The sequence below is a fragment of the Lipophrys pholis genome (assembly GCF_963383615.2).
Source record: "Lipophrys pholis genome assembly, chromosome: 2".
Taxonomy (NCBI): domain Eukaryota; kingdom Metazoa; phylum Chordata; class Actinopteri; order Blenniiformes; family Blenniidae; genus Lipophrys; species Lipophrys pholis.
In genome coordinates this window covers 23,360,286-23,374,762 of record NC_137636.1, presented here as the reverse complement: position 1 = coordinate 23,374,762, position 14,477 = coordinate 23,360,286, and the positions used below count along the sequence as shown (strand labels likewise).

Sequence of the window (14,477 nt, the reverse complement as noted above, 5' to 3'; positions counted from 1 at the left end):
AAACAAACAACCCACCAACCATGAGTCATTATAATTCAACCAACGGATCACCCAGCCCAGGCAGAAGTGAACGATCCAGATGCTATTTTGTTCTTTCGGACAGAACAACAGCTGTTTGGACTTTAAACTTCAAACTACAACTCTGAACTGTAGCTGCCAAATGTTCAGTTCATAAGACAGTTGAATGGTGCTCTTATAGTGAAAATCTCCAGGCCGGAGGTGGAGTTGTTTTTGCTGATGGGGGTCACACTGCTGTAGCTGCTCACAGACTTTGTTGTTACAGATATTTGTTTCCCAGATAGATTAACCTGAGGGTCGCTCCCAGGAGGATTTAGGTGAGTTTGAGTTGCGGTCACGGAGATGTTTTTTTTTGCGGGGTTTTACTTGTAAAGAGGTAGAAAGTGCCGTTTCCCGGAGCTCCGGATCTTGTCGTCTGAAAGCTGATTGGCTCCACTGGTCTTTGTTTTGTAGTGTCAAAACTGCTCTTACTGTGTCTTAACACAAACAATTAACTTCATTGTGGACACACTGGGTGTCCCCCGGCTCACTTTAACCTCACTTCACAAGAGTGCGAAGTTTTAAAAACGGAAACCCGTTAGCGAGCTAACGCTAGTGAGTTAGTTAGCTAGCTCGCTGACTCACGTCACCGAGGATAAAGTCGTCTTTACCTGAGACCTTTCAGGACAAAAAACCCCATTTGTTAACTCTGAATCATTCTGTGGAGGACATAGTTCCCCTATTAGCTTTTGTTACCTGTCTTTTTTGCCCCCCCTTTGCTTGTTTGGTGTTGTTCTGTTGGCAGATAAGGGAGCTCCATTGTCCATTGTAGCTCGTACAGTGTTTAAACACCTGAACTGAAGAGTTCTTCTTAAAAGTTAACTAACTTGTTTTTAAACACTAAAGATGTGGCTTTCCTTCACCGGAAACCACAAGTTTAGACTCGTGCTATACCCACGATGATCCACAATGTTATTATCATTCCACATTAGGCCTGCTCGGTATCAAATTTATGGCGATATGCGCAGTATGGCAAAAAAAACTGAACTGCGAAAAATGATGTTCCCACTTTGCATCCCTGCTCTGGGTTTTGAAAGAAAATTGAGATGGGTTGTGATTAATTCAAAGAAATTAAGCAACTGACTGCTATCATATGGTCCACTGACACTATCGCAATACTTGATAACGTCGCTGCATATTACTGCTGTGATTTAGATTTCCTAGGTTTGTTATCATTGTTATATTCACGTTATTTGATTGTTGTGTACACTTAATTGTGCCACATCCCATCTTTTTGTTGACTCTTTATATAAAATAATACTAACTACTACACCTTTAAAAACAAAATGAATCAATGCGCAGCTTTGTGAAAATTAACAATAATGGTGCTGCACGATTTTAGGTGAACATGTAATAATAATATTTATCATCACAATGATGATTTCTCTTTTGCCCGGTACACATTGTTCAAGTTTCACGATCTTATGAGTTCACAGCTCGCTTTACTGTACGACATGAATCTCGTAAACTTTGGTCCACGACATGAAGTTTGCTGTGTGAAGCTTGCACGATGAAAACACAAGCTGAATCGCAGCCCACGATATACGTGACTGAACAGGAATGAAACGTCATAAGTGTGTGCCATCCATTCACGAAAGAGAAACTAGTGAAACATGAATGAAGCCCTCAGCCTTGTGGCATTTATGTGTTTGGAGATTTATCCCCAAAATGTTTTTTGTTTCCATCCAAAATCTTTTTTTTTTTTTATGTGTTTTGCCATTGTAGCCACACAGCATCTATTTGGGTAGAGTGCAAATGCTGTTCAGTGCGTCATTCATGCTGCATTTCTATTAATTAGTTGACGCAGGTAGCAGTCACCATCTCCACAAATGTCTGACACTGTCAGAATTTTAACGCAGGTTGTCTTTGGTGGCAAGACCGTGACAACGGCCGTCCTTATACGGGTCTCACAGTACGATGTCCCACCACAGATCTCGAGCCAAGACCAAAGACATCTCCATCTTCTTTTATCAACTAGAACAGCTGAAAATCACTGTTTAGCGAGCACTCAAGTGATGAATGTTTGTGTTCTTGTGCTTAAATTTTCTTCCCAATAACGGTTTTATTTTCTTTGATTTCTCTGCTTCTGACTTCTGCCCTGTGGACGTCTGGTACAATGCATTAGGGCTGTCAATCAATTATATTTTCTTTAAATACTCAGAGGATCACACTTTCTGTACAAAAGTATAAGATTAGCAGTTTACTGAAAACTAGGCTTCTTACTTTTGGGGGTCGCAACATCCGATCATCTGATCTGCACGTTTGATTTGGCCGTAGCTTTCAAAACCGGTTCTAAGTTGGCTTCCTTCACCTCTAAGCTTTGGACAAAGAAAACTAGACTTGCAACCTTAAGTTGAAGTAACTGCTTTTTCTGGTTTATTTAGTGGAGACAGCACTGTTTTACTAAAAGTAGCAGTCATAAAAACTTGCTCTTTTAGTAGCATTAGTACACTGCAATGGTTCATTTGTCAACTTTAAAAAAAAAAAAAGAACTAAATCTGGAAAAACATTTGGAGTTGTGGTTGTTGATCAAATTGGACTGTATGTTGTTCCTGAGCTGAAACGAATTTGAGTCCACTTCCCCCAGCTTCAAATCAAGCAATACAAAATGTAATGTGATTGTTGCTTCTCGTGTTACCAGCATGGTTGTATATTGGGATCACAGATGACAGAAAAGTACTATGAAGTCTCGATGTTATTGAGGATTTCTTTCCCATGTAATAAATGTTTTAATGTTTGTGTTGCAGGAGAACTGTGAGACCACAGAGTGCCTTCTTCTTCTTCCTCTTCACGCTCTCCCGGCCTTCCCGATTGTGCGGCAGTTCGTCCAGAGCAGCCTCGATATGACGAAGAGAAACCCGTCTCTTCAACTGGTCAAAAGGTAATCGCCCTGACTCACCGGTTGAGGTGATCGTTGATCTGTTTGGAGGCACATTACAGGTTTATTGACACAGTAGACATGTTTACACACTTTAGTCAAAGAGGGAGACATTCTGCTTCTCTCTGAGTTAACTGACAGTTGGTTCAGAGCAGACATGTGAAGCAAAGGCATAAAAACCTTCTTGTACCCGAGTTAATTCACAGAGTACCACACCCGTTTCACCTTGTTAGCAAAGTAGCATTAGCATCAACGACAGCCTGTGAGCTTTTACCTGTTTCAGATAAAATAGGGGATTTGTCATAAGAAGCTCCAAAGGAAGTTATTTGTTGCACTTCGGATGCAAAATCCAAATAGGAAAGATGATTTCATTGTATTTTCCACCAGTTCATGTTAATACTATACAAAGATATCATAAATATGTAAGATTCCGAGGTATCTTCAGATGCATCATAAACGTTTGGATATGGTGTTGAATCTCCCACCTGGTGGAGACTGTGGATGTTTCCTGACAGAGGTTAGGTACACATGACCCCTTCCCATTCCCAACATGTGACAGGATGCTGAACCATCACTGCAGAAGGAACCCTGAGCTTCACGAGGAGCTGCAGATCCAGGCCGCGGTGGCAGCAGGGGACGTCTGCACCGTCCGGAGGATGCTGGAGCAGGGCTACTCACCTAAGATCCGTGACGCCAACGGCTGGACGCTGCTCCACTTCTCCGCCGCCAAAGGGAAGGAGCGATGTGTTCGGGTCTTTCTGGAGCACGGAGGTCAGCTGCTCTCCTTTCTCTCTCTGTTTTTTTTTTTTGTTTGTTTGTTTTCTTCTACTGTTCGACTCGCCAAGTCTTAACTTTGAGTATGAGGGAACCGCATTCCATTCCTTGTTGTGACAGAAAGGACCTCCATTGTAATAACTAGCAAAAATGGGAAGAGCTACTGTGGTGAAACATGTGAAAGGAATATGCTGGGCAGACTTGTTTTTCTCTGTCTTGCGTGAAAGACAAATCTGGGGATAAAACAGGATATATTTGTATTTTTATCTTTATTCACAGCTATTGACAATTCTAAATGTATGTCCACATTTATGTATTTGATTCTATTTATTCGCAAATATGCAACTGAGTAAATAAATGTAGAATACATAATGTTTTTCTAAAGTACCATTTCATACTATAGATTTGTTGTGGAAGCGCTGACAGATTCTGAACACTAGAGGGTGGTATTTCACTTTCATTTAGCTTCACTTCGATTCCTGAAGACTAAATGTGTTTATCTAGTAAGAAAAACCATATCATATTGACTTATATCTGCCTCTCTCACAAATTACTTTCAGCTCAATATGCCTCAGATCAGTTGAAAATAGGATAAAAAATGTAATTTCCCCTGGATAAAGATAAGCCAGTCACTTCACCTTCCAAATCGGATCATTTCTGTGGAATTCAAATGAACCTGGACTTTATTTCGCCCTGAATTGTTTATATTCTTCTGAAAGTGAGACCTGTAAAACTCTGCTGGATCAAAACGGAGATCCACACATCTGTCTTCACTTCCTGTTTTCAATGACCATGTATGTTGTCATTTAATGAAGCTCTGATGCTTCCACGACATTTGGCCATTGGACTAATTTTCTACTTTGAAATATTTCTACACGACTGACATTTTAGCTGCTGATGCTGCTACGATGGGGTTGTTACATGCTCGTTTAAGGCACGTTGCTAATAGTGCTCAGTTTATGGCGGCTCATGTAAAACGAACCCAGCTGAGCTCAAATCGACCCTGATTCGATGCTGACATCCCTAAATATCAGAAGGCCCTTTAACATGACAAGAGAGCATCCATTATCCCCACAGTGCTGCCACAATGTACTTACACCGTATAAAAAGAAGCATAAATATGAAATCGTTTACGTGTAAACATTGTTTTGGTGTAATCAGCTGTAGACTTTTCTCATCATTAACTGAATTCTCAAACACACAGCCGGTGTGACACCTACTCAAGTTAGCATCAAGCTAACAAACCCAGAGTCATTTCTAATTAGGAAAATCTGGATCATATTTTCTGAACTCCAAATTCCAGCAGCAGAGCCCCCATTGTTTCTTCCCAAACGTGTTAATGTCCAGTTTAGCTTGAGAGTATCAGGCCCTGGCTCACTGATATTGTTTCAAAGAGCTGAACTTAAATCAGTCTTTCCCCCTCATGCTGCTCTGTGCAGCTGATCCCACAGTGAAGGACTTCATCGGGGGCTTCACGGCACTTCACTACGCCGCCATGCACGGCAGAGCACGCATCGCCCGCCTCATGCTGGAGTCGGAGTTTCGCAGCGATATCATCAACGCTAAAAGCAACGACGGCTGGACGCCGCTGCACGTGGCCGCACACTACGGCCGGGACTCGTTCGTGCGCCTCCTCCTGGAGTTCAGGGCGGAGGTGGACCCACTCAGCGACAAGGGCACCACGCCGCTGCAGCTCGCCATCATCCGCGAGCGCTCCAGCTGCGTGCGCATCCTCCTGGACCACAGTGCCAACATTGACATTCAGAACGGCTTCCTGCTGCGCTACGCCGTCATCAAGGGAAACCACTCGTACTGCCGCATGTTTCTGCAGAGGGGGGCGGACACTAACCTGGGCCGGCAGGAGGACGGACAGACCCCGCTGCACCTGTCGGCCCTCAGGGATGACGTGCTCTGTGCCCAGATGCTCTACTCGTACGGCGCCGACACCAACACCAGGAACTACGAGGGCCAGACCCCAGTAGCTGTGTCTGTCAGCATGTCAGGGATCAGCAGGCCATGTCTGGACTTCCTGCAGGAGGTCACAAGTAAGTCCGACACACATCTTTCCTCAATACACAGAGCTGTGAACGCCACTCTTGGTTACAAGTAGGTGCTGCGCAATCCATCCCAAATATATTGTTTTGGTTGTGAAGGTTGGTGATCTGATCATATATTGATGATCTAAAGCATGAAAGGTGAATGAATGTGTGTGGGCAAGTTGACAGTGAGCAAGTGTGACAGAAGCTGAGTGTGAGAGTGATAGACAGAGAGATTGATGGCTTCACCTTTACAAGATAGTTTAAGTGGAAATGTCAACTTGTTGTTGCTTTGGGAGTCTGGAAAAAGTTTCACTCTGAAGGTTTTCAAAAAGTGCAACTCTGTATAAACAGGAAAACACAACTTTTCTACACTTCACAGTTGTTTTGGCCTTTTTGGCGAACAGTTTCTTGATGGACACATTGAGTCCGGTAACATCTTCAACAGCAGGGTCTCTGCACAGAACTGTCACTGTTGGTGAGACTCAGAAAGATGCCTTTCACGCTGGTGAGGTCAGTCGGAGCAGGCGGGGCGTGGTGAAGACATGAGGCTTTAGTGGAGGTTTTTATTGTAAGATGAAACCAGGAAAAAGAGTAGAACTGTATAGAGCGATGGTGGGCCGCCTGCCAAGCCGAGGTTCTAATGACCAGTGTTCAGTCGCAGAACAATCCCACGTCGGAGCAACGGCAGCGACGTTACCTGAAGCATTATGATGTGAGGAGAACAATGGCCGCATTCCTCCGCTGCCCCTTGAACTTTGATATCAAAGCGCCGTGCGCTTTCACAGACTCCACAACCTTCAGCCAGATCGTATATCTGCCGGGTTATTGATTACACCGTCTACCTCCTGGATTAACCCGTCCGCCATGAAAGGGCTCGTCCACCAGAGTGACAGGAAGCTCGGCTCTTTTCTCCCGTCCGACGTGATAACCTGTGGAAATACGGCTGTCTTTGTCTGAAGCTCTTCTAAACTCGAGCTTCAGACGCACCTGGAAAGGTACAGTCTGTAACTGAGTTCCCTCCAAGAGCCAGCAGGTGGAGGGAAACCGCCGCCTGCAGCTGCACACCACACAGCCACAGTTGAAGTACTCCTCATTGTTGTTCTGTCATTTATTATCCAGCTTGTCTGAGCATGTGAGACTCTTTGTTTGTCCACATTTAAACATCAATTTCACATTACTACCTTTGCGTTGATATATCACAAAGTTGGACTCGATGGGAGAATATTATCATATTTAGAACATTATATTTTCATGCATGTTTGCTATTTTAATTTAGTTTTTACATATTGCTTAGTTTGGGTTTAGTTATTAGTTTTAGTGTTGTTTTTAGTTTTTTGTGATATGGACCCTTCTTCAGGGACAACGTTTTAAAGTATATTTGAAAAAGCACATGCCAGAGTTTTGTGTGATGTTGTCTCACGCAGAATGATGTTGCCTTGGCCGAAAGTTACACTGTTTCAAGCGCGAGTGTCAAGTTTTTGTTACTGTTTTTATATATAAATAAATAAATAGATATTTCCTCAGGTTTTGTTAATGATTATGACCTCGCCACATGCAGCCCAATTTCATCTCGAATGAGCAAAATAGTGCCATAAAAACCTTTTGATTTAAGCTTTAAAGTTATTTTCTTTTGTGGCGCAGAGTATACATGATGAAAATGTCTATACTTTCACAAAACTAAACGTTTTCTACCGAAAAAGACTACAGTCTCATTTGGTGGAAAATACAGTGAAATGTCAAAATAACTTCTCCTGTAACTGTTGCATTCTGGGTGTTTTTACAAACTCCCCCTGACAGCATGGCTTCAAGGCTCGTTTGATAGCAACAAGGTAACTAGCTTTCATGGCAGCATCACTGATGTCTCAGCTCGGGTCTCAGTGCTGTTGTTATGTCGCTTCTCTTACAAAAAACATTAGGAATTTTTACATTTGCTTGGTGGTTTGGCCCGATTGGAGCCTCTTGTGAGTCAGTTTTAGCCCACAAGCCTTATGTTTGACACCCCTGGGCTACAGGATTCTATTGTGTTTCCAGACTATTTGTCATGTTATCAGAATGTTCGTATGAAAACCCTGTGATCATGTCCTCAGTACACAGTATTGGAGGTTCATTCACCTTCAGGATATTTTGTGAAATGTGGTTTTTTCTAGTTGTTGAGCAGCGAATCCCTAACAGCTCTGCGCCTCTCTTTCAGGACAGCCTCGGACTCTCCAAGACTTGTGTCGAATAAAAATCCGCCACTGTATCGGCCTTCAAAGCTTGAAGTTGTTGGAGGATCTACCCATCGCCAAGGTTATGAAAGACTATTTAAAACATAAGTTTGACAGCGTGTGAAGCGGCAGGACAGCAGACTGAAAACTCATCGGACTATGCAAATATTGTTCTCCTGGTGTGAAAGGACACGCTTCGGTCTGTCCGTCCAGCCCGACTCCATACTAACACTTCAACACTTCTTCTGCCGTTCGTCCGGTCACAGCTTGTTGCTGTTGAACGGAGACGGACACGCCTCACATGAGCAAAGGTTTCCTGGGGGAAATGAAACCCTTGTTAGCCTGAAGCATTTTTATTACGATTCGTCTTTTATACCAGACATCATTTCATCATGATGTCTTTACCAGCTCATTAATTGAAGAGGACTGGGACTGCTCACATACTCTCTTATTGGCCCTTGTTTGGTTTTTTGATATGTAATTCTGTTTTGTTTTTTTTATTGCGTGTGAGAATCATTAACTCAAAAAGTTTATTGGTAATGAAGGTTTTCTTTCTGGTTTGAGATCGGCTACGTTAATAATGAAAGAAAACTCAACGTAAGAGTCTAAACGATGGGGGAATTATCGTATCAAAACTTGTACAGTTTTGCTACAATAATGCCTTCATAATGAATCCTCAAACAAGCCAAACTCATGACTCGTCATCACGTCTCTAACTTCAACTGTTAACTTGTGACGGGCTGAAATAAAACAAAAGCCAGTCTGGTGTAAATCTGGCTCTAAAATTCAATGATAAAAGATCCGTGTGATGCACTGAGGCCTGCCTTCGCCCAGAGTCGGGATGTTTGGATCAACATGGTTTGATGGGATGAGCAATTTAGAAGAAAAAAAAAGTTTCACAAACTGGTGTTAAAATCCTGCAGCAGGTCAGTTTTGTCCCCCAGTTGGTCTCTGGTAATGACGTTTTAATAGTTTTTCAATGAAATGTTAAATGATGGAGAACTACTTTCATTTAAATATACAGAATTATTTTGAAAGATCCAAGACAATAGTCCCACTGTGGAGTTCAAACCCCGTGAGGCTCAAGCTTTATACAAAACTCAATGTCATTCCTGGGGAAACCAGCCCTGGTGCAGGGTTTCAACACAGAACTAGCAGTAATCTTCTTAAATCATACGTATCGTTCTCACTCAAATATTCGTCAGCAGGTAACGTCAGACCGAATCAAAGTGACCGAGTTGGAAAAAACGTCTACTGAGAAGGAGAATTTGGAGCTTCCACTGGATGCCGTAACAAATCCAGAAAATATATATTTTTAAAAACCCGCGTTGGATTATTCTAACTCTTATTTACAGTTCCCGTTTGATAGCAAAGAATAAGTTATACAAATATATTTATATTTATTAGTAACATAAGCAAGAACATGGCATGCGGTTGAAAGAACGTAGAACTTTTAAAGCTTATTTGAGGTCACCATTTGGAAAAGTGAGAATTCGAATAGTTTTGACCCATTTCTCATCGCTCGTCTGAAGACGCTTCAGAAAGACTGAAACACAATCACTAGATTCACATTCATCCGTGTAAATATGTTACATGTACAACAGATATTTTTGTAAAATTTATTTAAGCTAGATTTCTGGTATTAATGTATTTAAAGTTCGGAAGGTATTGTGATCTGTTTGATGTGACTCAAGTGTGTCTTTGGCGTGTGCGTGTGCGTGTGTGTGTGTGTGCGCGTGCGGGAGAGAGAGAGAGTGTGTCTGTGTGTCTGTGTGTGCGTACAAGTTGTTTGAGACGAATTTGGAACGGCGTGCTTTCGTCGATTTTTATGGCCGAAATGTTGGGTGCTTTCTTCTAATTCCCCCTCCCCCCGCAGGTAAATGTGGCCGGGGGAGGGGCGGTTCTACTGTGAATTTTTTTCACTTTGATCAGTTTCGAAATAAAAAGTAGGATTTGGTGTTGAAGCGAGGCCACGGGAATATTCTTTCCTCGTCTTTTGTGTGTGTTTGAAATGATTTGGATTTGGGATTTTCCAAAAGGTTTTGTTCACAAACAATAGTCTCCAGTATCAACACGTCAGGGTCGTTTTCATATTTGCATTCGCATTCAGTCTGAAGCTTTATATTTGCTCAGTTTAGAAGAAGCGCACATTTTGAAATGCAAACCATGTGGTTGACGCAGGTCAACTATTACCTTTTACACGTAACAAAACCAGTTGGCTGGAGGAGTCAGAGGAGGGTCCATAAGCATATCGTCTTCAGTTTAACAAGCATTGCTTTCTAAAACTTGGTAAGTGCATTTCTGTCTTCTATGAAGTTTATTTTTTTTCTCTTTTCAAACACTATATTTTCAGAGTAAACAAAAAAAATTACATAAACTCTCAGACTTTGCTTTGGAGGAGGAGAATGAAGTAATTTGTGTTCTGGGAAGAAACGGTGTGTGTCAATAGTTATGGAATTTGAGAGACTTTCAACCTGCAGCCGTCCTGAAAGCTTTGGAAAGACTCTTTCTTGATCTAGAACTGTTTCTTCTGGGGCCACAGATCATTCTAAAGGCCTAAAATGTCAACTTACATGGGTTAAGACTCTCACCATGTGGCCTTCACTCTAAACCTACTCCGACCCACAATAAGCTTTGACTTGTACGCTTCCTTTGCTCTCAGTCGGATTGGTTCTAGCAAATTACGACCCTGAACTGTTATAGAAGAGCAAGATGTCTTCAAGGTCATTTATACTCGTACTCCACATGGATACCTTTCCCAATGAACATTGGACATCTCGGCTTCAGACGATTACCGTCTGAATGAAAATCATTGAAAGAAGACTCTTCCCTTGAGTACTTTACTTAAAAGTGCTTTGGAGTCACTTTATCAGAGTGACAGCGCCTCGTCTGGCTGCAGCCTCTATTGGCGTGTGTGAATGGGTGAATGTGATGAGCTATATGAAGTGCTTTGGGGCTGCTCACACAGCTGTAAGGTGCTCTACAAGTCAAGTCCATTTACTATCCAAGACTACTATTCGGTAAAAGGTACGATAGTGTTCCTGTAGCCTTGAATGTCGTCTCCATATCTGTGACATGTAAAAGGGTTTGAAAAATTCGGACTCTTCATAAACTTGTCCGTGCATATTTTCATTTGTCCAACTTACAACTATTTTCTCTAACCATTCAGTCTTGTGCCGCAGCAGGCCAGAACCAAAGGCAGGTACGCCATGGACAAGTCACCAGTTTACAGGGTGCGACTTTATTCCATGTCCAAGCACCTTCTGTGGATCCAGACTGGTTCGATAAGTATTTGGCTAATGCAAACTTGAGAAAAGGGTTTAAGGTGGTATTTGAGATACCCTGCTTTCAGTTTGAGAGCGCTTTAGAAGATAAACCTGATTTATTGCAATTGTATAAACAATCAACGATGAATCTGATTGATTCACAGTTTGCCTGCAGTAAAGCGGTCTGTAGACTGCTGAAAACTGCCTTTGTCAGTTTTAAGGTAAAAGGTCCAAATCGCCACAAGGTACTTTCTATTCAAAGCAGCTGTCCCACAGAACAAAATGAAATGTGTTTACTGAAAGCTGATTCCGCATGAAAGTAGCCTAAATAAGACCACGACAAGAGTACTGCCAGAACTGTAAGCACCACCGACATCAGACATCACTTGTATGGAATCAATTTTGAATCGATTCTTAAACCCACATTCTGTTCATCAATCCGAATCTCATGAGGTGAGAGCATGTTGAAGTATTGTTCATGTTGACTTCATGTCATTCGAAGAGGAATTTCCATATCGTGCAGCCACAAAAACATAGAAAACATTGACGGAGATATATTTATGATTGGTTGTCATGGTTTTATGGTGACGCCGCTTCGAGGTTTCAAAGACACTAACTGTCATCTATCACCTCTTGATTTAGAGGTGGCCTGATTGTTGATTTATTTATTTCATCTTTATTTTACAAGGCAGGTCAATTGAGAACCAATTCTCATTTTCAACAACGATGTGGCCAAGCGGCACTAAGAAAAACAGAGAAACAAATATATATATATATATATGTAAATACATAAAATAATAGTGTCACACAATCTCAAATAAAAGAAATGAGCATTTACAGTATTTACAATGATATACATTGATAAACAAATCGATGAAAGCTAAAAGCAAGTGCAGTGACCCTTCATGATTGGCTGTACGATATTTTTGGATTAAATGTAGGAGGTTTGAAGGTCCGTTGCAGATGATTCGAGTCGTTTGCAGCAGAAAACTGAAATGAGCAGCCACTAAAGGAGACGTGTACTTTAGGTGTGACCAGACTGATGAATCTAATAGAATGTAGACTATGATTTATATTGTGAATATGAGTCGAAGTACAGCAAAATAATCTGCAAATATCTACTTCTCACAATGTTTCCTTTTGTTATAGTGCAAAGGGGTACAAGCACATTATGAAGAATTTACAAAAACTGAACAAACCAGGTTTTGCTGTTTGTTTTTAATGAAAATCAGGTGCAATGTCCAGCATGGACGGATTGAATTATTTCATGGTCAAATTTCTCTTTTAATTTTGTTGCATCCCTCGGAAAAATTAAAAAAATTAGCTTTTTCACATCTCTGTGTTGTTTTGTCTGCTGCTCTTTCTCACACAGCGCTGTGTTTTTCATCAAAAAAAATACTACGATTAGTGTTTGTAATTTACACACTGAAGGAGATCTCATGTACCGGAGTGCAAACGTCTGGCTGACCAGTTTTGGACACAGGCCATATGTCTGATACCTCTGGTAGAGGATCTTTTTTGTGTACTTTGAGTAAACTTCGGTGTAAGGATTTTCTTCTATTATTGGTGACCGAGTGTACAATCAGGTCCCACGTTTGGACCGTGCAGCGTGGGTCACTGAACCTAGACTCATGGCACAGATCCACACAGACAACAAAGAAATGCAAAACCGGCCAGGAACAGACCCACAAAATACCCTGGAAGAAACAAAACGAGGTGCCAAGGACATCGAAAACCACTTCAAAGTCCCAGCAAAGACATGCAAAATAACATCAAAGAAAAGAGTAAATATCTTCCAACCCCAGTTTAAATGTTTGTAAAACTAGGAGTCCGTTTACACGGCAACAATTTCAATTAAAAACACAAAAGTTTCGTTGCATTTCGGGTGTCTGTTTACACGACAAACACCAGAAAATGCAAGTTTCTGAACTTTTTCAAAACGCTATGTCTCCGTGGAAACGACGGAAAAGAAGACTTGTGCGTGTGTTGTGGTTTAATTGATTTTTTGGTTTATTTTGTTTTGTTTATTTTTTCTTTTATACAAAATGTAATAATTTAACCGTCCATCTTCTCTGCCACTTTAACTCCTCGCCATAAAATATATTCACATTCCGAAAAAACAATCTGTCTCGTACAATCCAAGGTTTTAGAGATGAAATGGACTTGTTCATTAGGTTATATAATTATATAAAACATAATATTGCCTGTATCCATTCATCTGCTTTATCCAGCTTGGAGTTGTAGCATTAGCATCTGTACGAATTAACCTCCGAGGTGGATGTTTTCGGAAAGAAAATGAAGGATTATCTGACAATACTTTTTGGAAACTGAGTATCATGTCATGACAGAGCCTGTTCAGATCGTTCCTCCATCGCTGGCAAAGTACCAGGTATCAGCTTTCACCCGACACTTTCACACATATGCAGGCCTGCTTATCTCTGTAAGACATCTTCAGTCTTCTGTGTCAGTGTGAGTAACTGAAATATGAATAATTACATCTAGAAACGCAGACATATTTTTAAGAAACTAATGAACTAAAGGCAGCAGACCAATCTGAAAATGAACGGCACTTTTAGAAGCACTTTTGCAAAGCTGTGGATCGTTTTACAGAAGGCATTCCCCGTTCTTTCTTTATTTCCCTTTTCTTTTTTCCCTCCGGAATGCTGCCTCAGAAAGAGGCGGTTTCTGCTTTCGCCTTCATTTGTTCTCAGCAGGACTGAGTCAAACCCTGCACCGATCCGAGGTGACCTAATAGTGGCTGTGATATATTTTGCTCTTACTTTACCAAACATAGGGTGCTATCGCTGTACAGATCACTGGTAGCATTACATGATAAAACAATGCCATCCCTCTGTGGGCCAGCAAACTCTCAGAGAGTCGGAACAATAGCAGCTTTGTGACTGGCGTGTACAACTCTGTGTCCTGGCTAAAAATATCTCCAGTAAATACATCTTTTCTCCCCCACCTGATGAGGCAGCTCCGTACGGTCCCGCCTGAATCTAACGTTCAAGTTCAAGCACAAGAAATCCTCAACTTTCATCTCTTGGACAGAGGTTTCTTGGTAATGTAATCCGAGAAAGGCAGCTCGGTCCTTAGGCCACATCCGAATAATACAATCTGCCAATGTTTTTTTCTGTTGTATCACAATAGTACCAGCTTGTCGGGGCAGTTCTCAGGCTCTCACAACTGACATGCGAAAAACACATGATACAATAATTAATCCCAAAAACTTGGGACAGTGTGCAAACTGTATCTG

The 14,477-nt window shown here is 41.5% G+C and overlaps 1 protein-coding gene across 1 annotated transcript; it reads left to right on the top strand.

Annotated features, from left to right (window-relative positions):
- Positions 1-218: 218 nt before the first annotated feature.
- asb7 (ankyrin repeat and SOCS box containing 7) lies at positions 219-9,921 on the top strand. Its single transcript, XM_080493493.1, has 5 exons — positions 219-335; positions 2,805-2,938; positions 3,495-3,706; positions 5,149-5,754; positions 7,940-9,921. The coding sequence occupies exons 2-5, from the start codon at positions 2,901-2,903 to the stop codon at positions 8,077-8,079; spliced, it is 996 nt and encodes a 331-aa protein (XP_080349619.1). The 5' UTR covers positions 219-335; positions 2,805-2,900; the 3' UTR covers positions 8,080-9,921.
- Positions 9,922-14,477: the final 4,556 nt, after the last annotated feature.

Excerpts from the sequence above, each read along its gene's own strand:
- asb7 (XM_080493493.1), top strand. The coding sequence starts at position 2,901 with ATGACGAAGAGAAACCCGTCTCTTCAACTGGTCAAAAG. Across the intron at positions 2,939-3,494 it reads TCTCTTCAACTGGTCAAAAG|GATGCTGAACCATCACTGCA; the intron begins GTAATCGCCCTG and ends AACATGTGACAG. Across the intron at positions 3,707-5,148 it reads GGTCTTTCTGGAGCACGGAG|CTGATCCCACAGTGAAGGAC; the intron begins GTCAGCTGCTCT and ends TGCTCTGTGCAG.